The following is a 17,153-nucleotide window of genomic DNA, read 5'->3' on the forward strand; positions in this document are numbered from 1 at the left end:
GTAGTTAAAGAATCAGGTCTATCAGTTCAAGACATAATGTCTGAAAATGAGTCCGTGATCATATTTTGGGACTTTATTTTACAGGTCCGTCTTGATAATACAAACTTTCACACTTCAGTTATCGGTTACAGCTGCTACCATTTTGAGATCATAAAATATTCTGGTGTAGTATCAACGTCAAACGAAATATGTAGATACACTTTACGTGCTGGTGATGATCAGAATGCGTCTGCTATTTATACAAAAAAAAAAAAAAAAAGCACTGAGACTAGCAGAGGGCACTATAATGAAGAGGAGCTACTTCATGTTGATACTGTATCAGAATATTTTATGTTCTGAAGACGGCAGTAGCCGAAACTGGTAACAGTGGAGAGTAAAGGTTTGTGTGATCAAGACGGATCTGTGAAATAAAGAACCAGGGATGGGAGGGGTTACTGGGCAAATTACAATACTCTGTGTAATATACAGGGTGTTACAAAAAGGGTACGGCCAAACTTTCAGGAAACATTCCTCACACACAAATAAAGAAAAGATGTTACGTGGACACGTGTCCGGAAACGCTTAATTTCCATGTTAGAGCTCATTTTAGTTTCGTCCACCTACGCTCAATGGAGCACGTCATCACGATACTCTACCTGTGCTGCTAGAACATGTGCCATTACAGGTACGACACAACATGTGGTTCATGCACGATGGAGCTCCTGCACATTTCAGTCGAAGTGCTCGTACGCTTCTCAACAACAGGTTCGGTGACCGATGGATTGGTAGAGGCGGACCAATTCCATGGCCTCCACGCTCTCCTGACCTCAACCCTCTTGACTTTCATTTATGGGGGCATTTGAAAGTTCATGTCTACGCAACCCCGGTACCAAATGTAGAGACTCTTCGTGCTCGTATTGTGGACGGCTGTGATACAATACGCCATTCTCCAGGGCTGCATCAGCGCATCGGGGATTCCATGCGACGGAGGGAGGATGCATGTATCCTCGCTAATGGAGGACATTTTGAACATTTCCTGTAACAAAGTGTTTGAAGTCACGCTGGTACGTTCTGTTGCTGTGTGTTTCCATTCCACGATTAATGTGATTTGAAGAGAAGTAATAAAATGAGATCTAACATGGAAAGTAAGCGTTTCCGGACACATGTCCACATAACATATTTTCTTTCTTTGTTTGCGAGGAATGTTTCCTGAAAGTTTCGCCGTACCCTTTTGTAACACCCTGTATATACTCTGTGAGAGTCTGTGACTCAATGATATTGCAGTGTTAGGGTGTTAAATTTTTAAGTTTTATGGATTGCACAGTTTTACACTTTTGAAACGGTGCGAGGCGGATTCTTTGAATCACCGGCCTTATCTGGTTTCGCACACAGCCGCTGGGATTATTTACAGCGGCCGATACAGGGATGAACCGGGTTTACCATTTGCGCGCTAATAGTGGTTTCGTCGCAGCTGCTGGGATTACGGGGCGAATATATTTGTGCCCCTTCCCCTCCACCCCGCTGCTCGCCTTGTCCTTCCCTGCACGTGCAATGCGCAATGCGTGCGTTATTAAATGGCCGGCCGACACGAGCTGTCTGCTAACAGTGCCTCTGTCCGGATAAGGATTACTATACGGGCGGGTACCGCAAAACCACGCGCCACTGCATTCTGCCGGCCTGCTGGTGCGCGTATGGGGGACAAACAAAAGGAGTGATTAAATACACCTAATGAATACGTGTATTCTCTGCCGGCAAAACCTCGCATTGTGAAAATGCTGTTAAAATTGTGTGTGTAGAAGCTATTTTTCACGTGGTATAACGCCACACCGGGATCGGACTGTGTTTGGAAATAGGGGAGGAATATAAGGGGTTAACGAGGAAGAAATGTCGGGGATTAGTGGCCCGTCGAGACCGTGGTCGTTACGGGCCGCTCTCAGACAGCGTAGCAATGACATGCAGGGAGCAGACTTCAACACGTTTCGGCCGGAATGGCTACCCTACGAGGTGCATTCAAGTTCTAAGGCCTCAGATTTTTTTCCTCCGGACTGGAAAGAGATAGAAACATGCGCATTGTTTTAAAATCAGGCCGCGTTCATTGTCAATACGTCCCAGAGATGGCAGCACCGTACGGCACATGGAATTTTACCGCCAGCGGCGAGAATGAGAACTGTTTTAAATACTTAAAATGGCGACGTTTTCCTTACTTGAACAGAGTGCAATCATTCGTTTTCTGTATTTGCGTGGTGTGAAACCAATTGAAATTCATCGACAGTTGAAGGAGACATGTGGTGATGGAGTTATGAAAGTGTCGAAAGTGCGTTCGTGGGTGCGACAGTTTAATGAAGGCAGAACATCGTGTGACAACAAACTGAAACAACCTCGGACTCGCAGAAGCCGGTCTGACGACACAATCGAGAAAGTCGAGAGAATTGTTTTGGGGGATCGCCGAATGACTGTTGAACAGATCGCCTCCAGAGTTGGCATTTCTGTGGGTTCTGTGCACACAATCCTGCGTGAGGACCTGAAAATGCGAAAAGTGTCATCCAGGTGGGTGCCACGAATGCTGACGGACGACCACACGGCTGCCCATGTGGCATGTTGCCAAGCAATGTTGACGCGCAACGACAGCATGAATGGGACTTTCTTTTCGTCGGTTGTGACAATGGATGAGATGTGGATGCCATTTTCAATCCGGAAACAAAGCGCCAGTCAGCTCAATGGAAGCACACAGATTCACCGCCACCAAAAAAATTTCGGGTAACCGCCAGTGCTGAAAAAATGATGGTGTCCATGTTCTGGGACAGCGAGGGCGTAATCCTTACCCATTGCGTTCCAAAGGGCACTACAGTAACAGGTGCATCCTACGAAAATGTTTTGAAGAACAAATTCCTTCCTGCACTGCAACAAAAACGTCCGGGAAGGGCTGCACGTGTGCTGTTTCACTGAGACAACGCACCCGCACATCGAGCTAACGTTACGCAACAGTTTCTTCGTGATAACAACTTTGAAGTGATTCCTCATGCTCCCTACTCACCTGACCTGGCTCCTAGTGACTTTTAGCTTTTTCCAACAATGAAAAACACTCTCCATGGCCGCACATTCACCAGCCGTGCTGCTATTGCCTCAGCGATTTTCCAGTGGTCAAAACAGACTCCTAAAGAAGCCTTCGCCGCTGCCATGGAATCATGGCGTCAGCGTTGTGGAAAAATGTGTACGTCTGCAGGGCGATTACGGCGAGAAGTAACGCCAGTTTCATCGATTTCGGGTGAGTAGTTAATTAGAAAAAAAATCGGAGGCCTTAGAACTTGAATGCACCTCGTACTTCTGATACTCGCTTATTCTGTCCATGAAAAAGTAAATGCACACAGTTCTCACAAAGAACCACTTGAGTGCGATGTCTAAGTTCAATTTTTAGTAGGGCTTATTTGAAAGTATTGTGTTAACTGTTATACTGAAGACCCAAAGAAACTGGTCAACCTGCCTAGCATCGTGTAGGGCACCCGCGAGCACGCAGAAGTGTCGCAATGCGACGTGGCTTGGACTCGACTAATGTCTGACGCAGTGCTGGAGGGAACTGACACCGTGAATCCTGCAGGACTGTCCATAAATTCGTAAAAGTACGAGAAGATGTAGGTTCTTTTAAACAGCACGTTGCAAGGCATCCAAGATACGGTCAATAATGTTCATTTTTGGTGAGTTTGGTGGCCAGCGAAAGTGTTTAAGCTCAGAAGAGTGTTCCTGGAGCTACTCTGTAACAATTCTGCACGTGTGGGGTGTCGCATTGTCCTGCTGGAGCTGCCCAAGTCCGTCGGAATGCACAATGGACCTGAATGGATGCAGGTGATCAGACAGGATGCTTACGTACGTGTCACCTGTCAGAGTCGTACGTCGACGTATTAGGGGTCCCATATCACTCTAACTCCACACGCCCCACACCATTACAGAGCCTCCACCAGCTTGAACAGTCCCCTGCTGACGTGCAGAGTCCGTGGATTCATGAGGTTTGTCTCCGTATCCGTACACATCCATCCGTTCGATACATTTTTAAATGGGACTCGCCCGACCAGGCAACGTGTTTCCAGTCATCAACAGTCCAATGTCGGTGTTGACGGCCCCAGACGAGGCGTAAAGCTTTGTTTCGTGCAGTCATCGAGGGTACACGAGTGGGTCTTCAGCTCCGAAAGCGCATATCGCTCATGCTTTGTTGAATGTTTCCCACGCTGACACTTGTTGATGGCCCAGCACTGAAATCTGCAGCAATTTGTGGAAGATTTGCACCTCTGTCACATTGAACAATTGTCTTCAGTCGTCGTTGATCCCGTGCTTGCAATGTTTTTCCGGCCGCAGCGATGTCGGAGATTTGATGTTTTTTCTGGATTCCTGATATTCATGGTACACTTGTGAAATAGTCGTACGGGGAAATCCCCACTTCATCGCTATCTCGGAGATGCTGTGTCCCATCGTGGGACGCTCATACTGGGTGGAATTATTCGTAACTGTAAGAATAAGAACTCTTCAGAAGATTTGCACTCTTTATCGCCTATTAGTTAATAACTTTCTCTTTTGTGTGATATAAAATTAACTATAGAAAACATAAAACCATTAAGGACAAGAGACAAGCAAAGACAGTACACGTTTCTTCAATGCTTTTCACGGCGTGCTTTCTTTTCTACGAAAGAATCTATTATCTCGCCAACGTTCGTGAATCGTTTTGCTATATGAAAAATCAAAATGTCGTTATCTAACACTGAAAAAGCAGTTAATACGAATAGCACCGGAAACTGGTGTGATTTCTCGATCTCATTAAGTCTATTTTGTTACTGTCTGGTATATAAAACGAAATAGGTCTTTCTAATATTGCATTTGTTGTAACACACACCAAATAAGCTATACTGTTGTGGCACAAATGGTCATTTCTATGTACCTCAATTACATAAATAACAAGACAGAATATAATCCACGAAGTACCAATACCAAAAACCTATTAAACCTACTACAAGCAAAAAGTTTTATGTTAGAAAGTAGTTCCTCATTTCATTCATACGGTCCAGTTTCTCAGGTATGAGATCGAAAAGTAGTAATGGAAAACTTTTACGCCTCAGCTCGAATAACCTCCCCTTTCGTCTGCTGGAAAGTTTTTTATTTCTAGATGCGACGTGGATTCCCCTGGCAGAGACATCATGTACACTACGCACACGTTCAATCACCAACTTATGATTCGTTCAGAAATCAACGTGTTCAAAAATGTCCAAAAACTAACTGGAATGTTTTCAAAATCATATGAATAAGCGATAGAACAACGTGCGCTGGGTGCTAGGCTTTTTCTGGAACAAGGTTTTTTCTTCAAGAATATGAATTTTGCGCCCTCTGATACCCCATTTCCCCCCCCCCCCCCATCCCCCCTCGCTACCATATCAGGGACTGCTGCCAGTAGCAATGAGGTAAGTACTGTTCGGGAACCAAAGCAGCACTTGTAATCTTTATTTTGTACGACAATACGAATTTAGCACACAGTCAGTACGCTGACTGACCCTCTTTATTTCAGAAGAGGGCTAAGATGGATGAGAAAGAAGATCTATAAATTGCTAAATGAAACGGCCAGTGAGAAATCAAGTGAAAAACTATATAGTAAACACGATACAGAAAGTTAAGGAAGTGAGGATGAGAGTGATAGAAATCAAAATAATAATACACATTGTTTTGGTAAGAACGGGCGTGCTAAATGGATGAAAGACATTCCTAATCCTCGTATCAAGGCTAGATCACATGATATTTTATCACATTCTTGAGGTGTGAGGAAATCGCCAACGATAAAAAGACAGAAATAGAAATATGATAGATGCTTTTCGATGATGAAATTGTGGATGAAGCAGTGACATGAACTAACCTATGCGTCATGTCTTCTTCTCATTCCTTTTTTTATGAGACAGATGGAGTTGAAATTGAAGACTTTATTGGTCTGGTGTATTTGGGTAGCATATACAAGGCTGCTTAGGGTAAATTTAGAAGAAATCTGGGACAGAGATGGTACGGGATTAGGAATATTCTGTCCTGCAATGATTCTACAGAGGTTCAAGTTCCTGATATAGTGTCTAAGATTTGATAATACGTCAGCTAAATCCGACAGAGGAATACAGCATAAATTGGCTCCTATATGAAATATCTGAAGAGAATAGAAGCTTTCGAAATGTGGTGCTACAGAAGAATGCAGAAGATTAGATGGGTAGATCACATAACTAAAGAGGACGTACTGAATAGGATTGAGGAGAAGAGGAGTTTGTGGCACAACTTGACTAGAAGAAGGGATCGGTTGGTAGGACATGTTCTGAGGCATCAAGGGATCACCAATTTAGCATTGGAGGGCAGCGCGGAGGGTAAAAATCGTAGAGGGAGACCAAGAGATGAATACACCAAGCAGATTCAGAAGGATGTAGGTTGCAGTAGGTACTGGGAGGTGAAGAAACTTGCACAGGATAGAGTAGCACGGAGAGCTGCATCAAACTAGTCTCAGGACTGAAGACCACAACAACAACATGAAATATCTTTGATTTGTTCACAAAAAACCTTCAAGGCGCACTATTTTCTTGGAGAATATGTGACTGTAGATGAAATGCTTGTAAAATTTCGAGGACGATGTAGTTTTAGAATGTACATTCCTCTCAAACCTGGCAATTATAGAATGGAAGTTTTCAGTCTAGCTGGTGCAAGAACAACTTGCACTTCAAAATTTGGAAGTTTATTGAGGATAGCAACCAAATGGGGACCTTATATGCGGAGTAGCCGTGCAGCTGGCGTCGTGAAAAGGTTGTCTAATCATATTTGCCAAACATAAAAAAATGTAACCATGGACAACTGGTTTACGATCCACGAACTAGCCCTGGTACATCTGGAAGACTATGAACTATGTAGTATTACAAACAAAAATGTATTAAAATCCATAGCAGACGTGTTTGCTTACTTTATACATACACAACACAAATCAGTGGCAGGCCTTTTTGTATTCCCAGTCACGAAAGGGAGAGAGAAGCAAATTGGGTCTAAGAGACCGAACATAGGCAAGGTGATACGAGCGGACACAGTGGCAATGCAGGGTTAAGAGTCTCCACTACCCAGGCGCGGCTTGGAATTAAACGCCTTGAGGCGGAGCCACTCCAAAATATATATTAAAAAAATTCTCAGTAACGTATTATAGAATTTAAACTATCAGAACGCATTGCGCATATTTCCCACATGCAGTTAATTAATGGTGGTCAACGTTTTCGGAACTGCTGATATGTAATACCACGTGATGTTTTTCGAACAGGTAGTAGCTAGTCTTCAGGCTGTGCCTTGAAATCCCGCTTCTGTGTAGCAGAAGTTTCGCAGTGCGGATTCCTGGGAGCACTGCTCTTACGGGCGTCCCGAAGACTGGTGTTTCAGCCTAAGGGTGTCCTACCAACGTACACACAATTCTGACGTTCCACTCCTTACATCAAGTGGGAATGAATCCAGTTGTTGGAACTTCGCTGTCGAATCCATGTCTCTGTATATCTCTATTATGCTTGACTGTGTCAGTCATGGACGTTTAATGTTATTGTTTTGGTAGCGTATTAGACAGTTTTTTTTTGTTTCCGCCATTGGCTAATCTATTCACCGTTGGGATAAGTTTGCAGATGTCTCGCCAGATCGCACTGCAGTACGGTAACGTACGTATCACCACCTAGCGAGAATTTAATGAATTCTTAAAGGCAAGAGCGCGCGAAATGTACCCCATGAGCCAAACACGTCCCGTTACTTTAGTTTCCCCGCTTGCTGACTGTGGGTAATGTGCGTTACTAGCAAGTTTGTTTCTGTGAATGTACTGTGCATGGGTGTGGTGAGTTTTACGTTCTTGCGAATTACAGCAGCATACCACGGGTTCGAAAACTACACAATATGAATTCAGTGTGCAATTTTGGAACATGCGGTTAGGATGAAAGTGCTGGAATGTGGCGTGCCCAGACCCGGTGTTAAAACGAATCAACAACAAAAACTCTGTAAATCCGGACATGGGTACAGACGCAATTTTAACAGAGAAATGTACGATGCAGCTGAGCGGTTGTGTGCGTTTTATCATTTAAAAATGCATATTTTTGTAATACACAAGCATAAATGCGGTGTGTAAATTAGCATGACGGTTGTCCGGGCTGCTCATCAAAGCCAATCACAGCACAAGATCCGTGACATGGAAACATCTCTGTTTCGTCATGCGAACCGCCGTGTTTGAGCACATAATGCTAAGTATTTGAAGTTTATAAATGAAAATCTACATCTACATCTACATAGATACTCCGCAATCCACCATACGGTGCGTGGCGGGGGGTACCTTGTACCACAACTAGCATCTTCTCTCCCTGTTCCATTTCCAAACAGAACGAGGGAAAAATGACTACCTATATGCCTCTGTACGAGCGATTCACGAAAAGAACGCCTCCTTTCCTCCAGAGACTCCCACCCGAGTTCCTGAAGCATTTCGGTAACACTCGCGTGATGATCAAACCTACCAGTAACAAATCTAGCAGCCCACCTCTGAATTGATGTCCTCCCTCAATCCAACCTGATAGGGATCCCAAACGCTCGAGCAGTACTCAAGAATAGGTCGTATTAGTGTTTTATAAGCGGTCTCCTTTACAGATGAACCACATCTTCCCAAAATTCTACCAATGAACCGAAGGCGACTATCCGCCTTCCCCACAACTGCCATTACATGCTTGTCCCACTTCACATCGCTCTGCAAAATTACGCCCAAATATTTAACTGATGTGACTGTGTCAAGCGCTACGCTACTAATGTAGTATTCAAACATTACAGGATTCTTTTTCCTATTCATCTGCAATAATTTACAATTAACTATATTTAGAGTTAGCTGCCATTCTTTACACCAGTCATAAATCCTGTCCAAGTCATCTTATATCCTCCTAGAGTCACTCAGCGACGACAGCTTCCCGTACACCACAGCATCATCAGAAAACAGCCGCACATTGCCATCCACCATATACAAAAGATCATTTATGTAGACAGAAAACAGCGGACCTACCACACTTCCCTGGGGCACTCCAGATGATACCCTCACCTCCGATGAACACTTAGAACGTACTGGGTTCTATTACTTAAGAAGTCTTCGAGCCGCTCACATATTTGGGAACCAATCCCATATGCTCGTACCTTAGTTAGGAGTCTGCAGTGAGGCACCGAGTCAAAACAAAAACATCAAGAGTGCAGCGAAGCTAATTTATACTGCATAAAAGATATCTCCAAAACACGTTTTTTAGTACGATATGCTGTAGCAAACTGTCTGGAAATATGACTTTGGGGGATAAATAAGCTACCTGTAGATTCTACCTTGGAGTTAGCTTTGGATGTTATCTGTAGTTGATTGTGAAACGGACAGAACACACAGTATGTGAACATTTGGCTGCAGTGTAACACTGCGTGACCACATACTGAAATCTTGGCTGCGGTGACAGACTAAACTGTAGCACAGCCGGAGGTCTAGGTTAGTTTAGATCGAAAAATGATGTCGTAGCCTTCCCCAGTATGGCAACCAGGAGCAGCGCCTGCCACTAGCGTACTGAGAAGGGGAGGTCACGACGTTTGGAGCGCGGATTTACTGCAAACTTCGTACACTCGTAGTTCTCCATGAGGACAGCAAAACGTGTAAGCAGTAGCGCGTACTTCTCAAGCGTTACTGAGAAAATCGCAAAATAATTTCGGTCGTCACATATATACCTGTGCGTGGCCATTTTTACCATGAAGTGGTTAGCGTTCAAGCCCGGTGTTCGCTGGATCGAGTCCCGTTCGTCAGTTTCTTTTTTTATTTTCAACTCAGCCATTTTCTTTACTATTTATATTACAATTGATATAATGGAAAAATACGTGTAATCGGATGGACTTTTATTAAATTTACAATGTTATTTGGCAGTCTACAAATTTATATTATCACAAATAATATTCGTAACTATCGACTAGTAAACTACCCAATGCATAAAGTGGTACTGAAAATGTATTCTTGTCCGTGTCTTCAAAATTGTTCGTATTTAATGGAAAGAGAATGAGAAATTGCTTTTCTTGAAGACGCTATTAAAATACACTCGATACTGCATGACCAATTACCAGCGCCGATATTTAAAGAAATACTGCGTTATGCATGGTTTGATTCCAAATTATCGGCTGAAAGAGAGGTTTCTGAAAATGTTAGCTAGGTTTGTTTTTGTACGGACAACCTCAAAAGACCTTGTGTATGCGGAAACATAGGATTTATTAAATGCAGCTGGTACCGTTTAACTTTATTTTTTCCATGTTTTTACGGAAAATGGCATCCTGCAACTTGTACTCGTAATGTCGAAAGCGACGATTAATTGTACATCTTTCGAAAGCCATCTGTGGCGGTCAAAACTTGCAGGTAACAAGTCGTTTCGCACTCCTTCCAGGTATAAGGGATTTATCAAATCACGGACAAGAATACATTTTCAGTACCACTTTATGCATTTGGTCGTTTACTAGTCGATAGTTATGAATATTATTTCTGATAATATAAATTTGTAGACTGCCAGATAACGTTGTAAATTTAATAAGTCCATCCGATTACACGTATTTTTCCATTATATCAATTGTAATATAAATAGTAAAGAAAATGACTGAGTTGAAAATTAAAAAAAAAACTGACGAACGGGCCTCGATCCAGCGAACACCGGGCTTGAACGCTAACCACTTCATGGTAAAAATGGCCATGCTCAGGTATATATATATGACGACCGAAATTATCTTGCGATTTTCTCAGTAACGCTTGAGAAGTATGCGCTACTGCTTGCACATTTTGTTGTTCTCGTGGAGTGCTACGAGTGTACGAAGTTTGCAGTAAATCCGCGTCCCAAACGTCCTGGCCTCCTCATGTGAGTTCGCACGATCTCTCGGGGGAGAGGGTTCTTGGAAGATGCTGCGCTGCCAGAGAAGTGAAGTGGTTTTGTCTCGGAGTGAGCCAGAGCATGCAGTAGTAGCGGCATGGGCGCTGGGGTGCGGTTAACGAGCCGGCATTCTCCGTGCCAGCTACACAGAGCGAGTCAAATGGGGCGCAACGGGCGTGGCGTGGAACCCGGGTTGGGGGTGGGGGATGGGGGTAGCGGTTCGTTAGGGCTCTGTCTGTCTGTCTGAGGTGTGTGTGTGTGTGTGTGTGTGTCACAAAGGCTTTGCGAGCCGCCGGCGGCAGCCTCTGCGTTATTACAGCCCAGCCGTGGCTGTAGCCTGCTGCCCCGTCCAGCGAGGCACACGGCCTCTTCTTAATGACGTAATCAAGCTGCCTTGTAAAGGCTGGTTCACACAAATGCTGGAGAAACGCGGACCCCGAGATATTCGGACAGCAGGCATTTGCGAGACACCACACGTGCTGCCACGTTGTTTGGCCGCCCACCAAGGGTTGCCACATGCCCGGCTTTATCCAGGCATGTCTGCCTTTTGAAGGTCGTGTCCGGCCAAATACACGACATACACTGGTCAGCCAGAATGTTATGACCAAATACCTAACTATGTCCACCTATGGCACAGATAACAGCGGCGACACGTTGTGGCATGGGAGCAATGAGAGCTTGATCGATCTGCACACACAGGTCACCTAATACCCATAATGAAATGATAAGTAAATGAAGACCCTGAGCTGTCGACAGGTGTTGATGTACATCAACGGGACCAGTTGAAAATGTGTGCATGGGTGCAATGAGAGCTTGATTGATCTGCACACACAGGTCACCTAATACCCATAATGAAACGATAAGTAAATCAAGACCCTGAACTGTCGACAGGCGTTGATGTACATCAGTGGGGACAGTTGAAAATGTGTGCCCCGATCGGGACTCAAACCGAGGATCTCCTGCTTACATGGTAGACGCTCCATCAATCTGAGCCACTGACCCACAGAGAATAGTGTGACTGCAACTGACTGCCAACTTAATGTCCACATGCCCCTGCCCATTACACTCATTACTCGCAGCAGACAATCTTACCTTTCGGACATGTCCAAAAGAACAGGTACCATCTACATATAATACCCATAAATTCTAGGGAGGGGGGCGATGAGTGCTCTCACGCCATGTTCAATCACATCCCAGATGTGTTCAATTGGGTTCAGATCTAGTGAACTGGGACCCAACATATCAGTTACTGATGAACTACCACAACAAATACAGCGATGAAGAAAAGTACAGTTGACATGTTGTCTCACACGTTGCGGAGACGAAGCCAAAGAAGGAAAGGGGGAGGGGGGGGGGCAGCCCAGGGATCCGGAACCCCCTTTATCACCTGAGTGGAATTACATACGACCTAATTGGGCTGTAGAGAAACTGGAAGATCTTTTGATTTTCAGTCATACGACAAAAAAGGGATACGGACTATTGATAGTCAGTGGGAACAACAATAGACTGAAACTATCTACACATCTGTACAACTGTCGTGTATCACTCGCCCCTATTTTAGTCAAGACCACTTATAGGCCTATTCGTTGATCCATTATGGATCATGGGACGACGGCTGTCATGAACTTCTTGATACAATAATTTACCAACAGCTGTATGTATTGTAGAACTTTATTTTATTTTATGAACTTCTATGTGCTACCAGTTTCAGCATTACAGTGATGCCATCGTAAGGCCCCACTCGTCATAGTCGTAAAATCGCTATACACGGAAGACCCTTGACTACCACCAGGTCTTAAAGTGGTTTCTAAGATATAGGGAAAAATACTACACAAAATGAAAATTTATGGGAGCGGCATCTAAAGTTTCAGAAGACTACAACTTACTTACGATATGCCTTTTTTTGCACAATCAGACGCATCCAGCACAGCTGAGACCCAGCATCACTGACACGCCAAAGATAATGTCTTGGTGGGGTGGGGTGAGATGGGATAGTGTGGGGAGGAGCACCTCAGCGCCAGCTTTCATGAACTCACCTTCTTGTCGCCGCCGCCCGGCACGTACGCATCGTTCTTGGCGGCGATCTTGGGCTGCGCCTTGCTGAAGTCCAGTTTTCGACTCTCTATCTTGACCTGGCCGCCGCCCGGCTTGTAGCTCGCGTTGTCCAGCGATCCGATCTTGGAGCGCACCGTCTTCAGGTTGGGCGACGGCGCGGATCCCACTTGGACCTTGTTCATCGGCACCTCTGCAACACGACACGACATTCACCACGTCACGTGTCCGCTCTGCCGTACACTCGATTCACAAGCGATGCATGTACAAGAAGAAAATGACTTCAAGATTGTTGGTGGAGCACACAACTAGCCACAAATGCTTCCTGACATCGTGCTTTAACGTAACAAGACAGAGACTCCAGAATGAGATTTTCACTCTGGCAGATTAAAACTGTGTGCCGAACCGAGACTCGAACCCGGGACCTTTGCCTCTCGCGGGCAAGTGCTCTACCATATGAGCTACCTAAGCACGACTCACGCCCCGTCCTCGCAGCTTTACTTCTGCCAGTATCTCGTCTCCTACCTTACAAACTTTACAGAAGCTCTCCTGCGAGTGAAAATCTCATTCTGGAAACATCCCCCAGGCTGTGGCTGAGCCATGTCTCCACAATATCCTTTCTTTCAGCTGTGCTAGTTCTGCAAGATTCGCAGGAGAGCTTCTGTTAAGTTTGGAAGGTAGGAGACGAGGTACTGGCAGAAGTAAAGCTGCGAGGACGGGGCGTGAGTCATGCTTGGGTAGCTCAGATGGTAGAGCACTTGCCCGTGAAAGGCAAAGGTCCCGAGTTCGAGTCTCGGTCCGATTCACAGTTTTAATCTGCTAGGAAGTTTCAAGACAGATACTCATTTATACATTGAACCGCCAAAGACACTGGTATAGCCATGCATATTCAAATACGGAGATACGTAAACAGGCAGAATACTGCGCTGTGGTCGGCAACGCCCATATCAGCTAACAAGTGTCTGGAGCAGTTGTTAGATTGGTTACTGCTGCCCCAATTGCAGGGTATCAAGATTGAAATGAGTCTGAACGTGATATTATAGTCGTCGCATGCACAGTGGACATGAATGGATGGAGGTGATCAGACAGGATGCTTACGTATGTGTCACCTGTCAGAGTCGAATCTAGACGTATCAGGGGTCCCACATCACTCCAATTGCACACGCCCCACACAGAGTGTCCATCGGCTTGAACAGTCTCTTGCTCAGACGCAGGTTGCATGAATTCATGAGGTTGTCGCCATACCCAGACACGCCTTTCCACTCGATACAATTTGGAACGAGACTTGTCTGACCAGGGAACATGTTTCCAGTCATCAACAGTCCAATGTCGGCGTTGACGGGCCTAGGCGAGGCGTAAAGCTTTGTGTCGTGCAGTCGTCGAGGGTACACGAGTGGACCTTCAGCGCAGAAAGCCCACATCGATGATGTTTCGTTCAATGGTTCACACGCTGACACTCGTTCACGTCCAAGCATTGAAATCTGCACGAGTTTGTGGAAGCGTTGTGCTTCTGTCACGCTGAATGGTTCCCTTCAGTCGTCGTTGGTCCCGTTCTTACAGGATCTTTGTCCGGCCACACCGATGTCAGAGATTTGATGTTTTACCAGATTCGTGACATACATGGTACACTCGTGTAATAGTTATGTGGGAAAATCCCCACTTCGTCTGTAGTGTCGCATCATAGTAAAGAGTTGGAAACGTGGAATATTGTCAAATTTTCGTTGCCTATACCGAGAGTCAGAGGCAGTAGGTAGGAGGATTGCACATATATCGGAATGTGTCGCCTCGCAGGGGCAATGGCCTGGCTACACACAACAGGCGAGAGGGAATTGCTTAGCACGCGGGTTTGAGTTAGACGGAGACTCCCGTAGAGTGCAAGACAGAGGTATAGCGTCAGCTGTACTGCATTTCACAACTTCGCGTAAGTCTGCCGCAACAACACGTAACTCTGTTGCAAGAACACCTAAGGGGCGAGTATGGCAGATGAATCAGCAATATAAGTGGAATGAATGCGATCATTACAAACGAGCATGACGTCAGGATGTCGCTCGTGCTTCCTTTAAATACGCCAGCTTTGATAGCAACAAGGCACTCGCAGTTAGACTTGCAGTGAGATGTGTACTGGGTCGCTGCGTAGCGCTCAGCTCGGTCATCGACATGTTGATCTTTATTAAGGAGATGTTGCAGTAAGGGCGGCCCATCCAGCAGCAGACGTGAGCGGACAGTACCAGCTCTGGTCCTCTCTGCTGCCGCTGCCAATCGTCAACCCAGGATTAGCAGGCATCGCGGCAGACTCGCTCGCCGCCAATGCTGACCACACCGGTGAGCCGTCGTCGAAATCGTGCGGGGCCTGGGCCCTGTGCATCTGCCGTCACAACCCGGTGAGCCGACGACGCTGGGGGACTGCAGCCCGCTCCGCCCGTCCACCACGGACCAGCCACCAGGAGGAGCAGGGAGGAAGACGGGCTGGGATAGAGTACACCCCGCACTACGAGAACGCTTCGCGTGCTGATAGTGCCAGGACTCCAACCCGGAGCCACCTGCGAGCCGGCCTGCCAGCCGGGCGCTGCCAGCCACGCTCGGCCGAAGTAGGGGCATTCCTCCGCTACGTCACAGCACGCGGCGCTGCGCTAGCAAGACTGGAGCGGCCCGGATCTGGTGTCTTCGCTACGAGTCAGCTAGGACTCGGGGAAGGTCGTTGATATCACCAAGCCACATTGTACTCGGCAGGAGTAAAGGAGTTATGAATTAATAATGTTTCTTTGGCGTTTCTGACGATTCTACAGCCATTTCCTAGCATCCTGACAACTGGAGAGGTCACCGCTCGGCCATCCAGTCCACCGTAGGGGATCGGGACCACCGGGGCGCCTACACATCGTCAGCTCGGAGATGCTGTATGCTACCGCTCGTGCGCCGACTACAACACCACTCGAAACTCACTTAAATCTTGATAAGCTGCCATTGTAGCAGCAGTGACCGATCTAACAACTGCAACAGACACTTGTTGTCTCATGTAGGCGTTGCCCACCGCAGCATGGTATTCTGCCTGTTTACACATCTCTGTACTTGAACACGCATGCCTACAGCAGTTTCTTTGACGCTTCAGAGTAGATAGGACTGATTTACTGTAACAGCGTAACGTTTCAGGGCGCGGTAGCCGCGGTTTCTATGCGAGCAGTGGCAGTGCTGGTGCGTAGGATGGCAGGCTGGTACTCACTCTTCTTCTCTGGCGCTGGTGGGGCCTCAGCCTGTGTGGGAGTGAGCTTGGCTTTGAGCGGCGAGCGCGGCGCCTTGGTGGGCGAAGAGGCGGCCCGCCGGCCCGGGATGCGAGACGGGGACTTCTTGGGGGAGCCCGCGCCCGACTCGCCGTTGGCCGCGCCCTCCTGCAAAAGAGGCAACAACATGAAAACTGAAGGTAGTGCTGAGCACAAAGAGATAAATATCAGACCAATTTTGGCGACTGGGCAGAAACCACTTACCGAGTCCCACAGGGTTCAGTTGTGGGTCCAGTTTTATTTCTTATACAGAGTGGTCCATTGATCGTGACCGATCCAAACATCTCTCGAAATAAGCGTCAAACGAAAAAACTACAAAGAACGAAACTTGTCTAACTTGAAAGGGGAAACCAGGTGGCCCTATGGTTGGCCCGCTAGATGGCGCTGCCATAGGCCAAACGGATATCAAATGCGTTTTTTAAAAATAGGAACACCCATTTTTTATTATATATTCGTGTAGTACGTAAAGAAATATGAGTGTTTTACTTGGACCACTTTTTTCGTTTTGTGATAGATGGCGCTGTAATAGTCACAAACATATGGCTCACAGTTTTAGACGAACAGTTAGTAAGAGGCAGGCTTTTTAAATTAAAATACAGAACGTAGGTACGTTTGAACATTTTATTTCGGTTGTTCCAATGTGATACATGTACCTTCGTGAACTTATCATCTCTGAGAACGCACGCTGTTACAGCGTGATTACCTGTAAACACCACATTAATGCAATAAATGGTCAAAATGATGTCCGTCAACCTAAATGCGTTTGGCAATACGTGTAACGGTATTCCTCACAAAAGCGAGTAGTTCGCCTTCCGTAATGTTCGCACGTGCATTGACAATGCGCTGACGCATGTTGGCAGGCGTTGTCGGTGAATCACGATAGCAAATACCCTTCAACTTTCCCCACAGAAAGAAATCCGGGGAC

At 46.0% G+C, this 17,153-nt stretch overlaps 1 protein-coding gene across 2 annotated transcripts in view; it reads right to left on the reverse strand.

Moving 5' to 3' along the window:
- LOC124719124 (nascent polypeptide-associated complex subunit alpha, muscle-specific form-like) overlaps positions 1-17,153 on the reverse strand; it is a 219,435-nt gene that overhangs the window by 172,781 nt on the left and 29,501 nt on the right. For both annotated transcript variants that reach the window (XM_047244819.1, XM_047244820.1), the window contains exons 4-5: positions 16,171-16,336; positions 12,938-13,146 (exon numbers count right to left, since the gene is read on the reverse strand). In XM_047244819.1, coding sequence (XP_047100775.1) covers positions 12,938-13,146; positions 16,171-16,336 — 375 coding nt within the window. The remainder of the gene's footprint in view (positions 1-12,937; positions 13,147-16,170; positions 16,337-17,153) is intronic.

The sequence above is a fragment of the Schistocerca piceifrons genome, chromosome 10, assembly GCF_021461385.2.
Source record: "Schistocerca piceifrons isolate TAMUIC-IGC-003096 chromosome 10, iqSchPice1.1, whole genome shotgun sequence".
NCBI lineage: Eukaryota > Metazoa > Arthropoda > Insecta > Orthoptera > Acrididae > Schistocerca > Schistocerca piceifrons.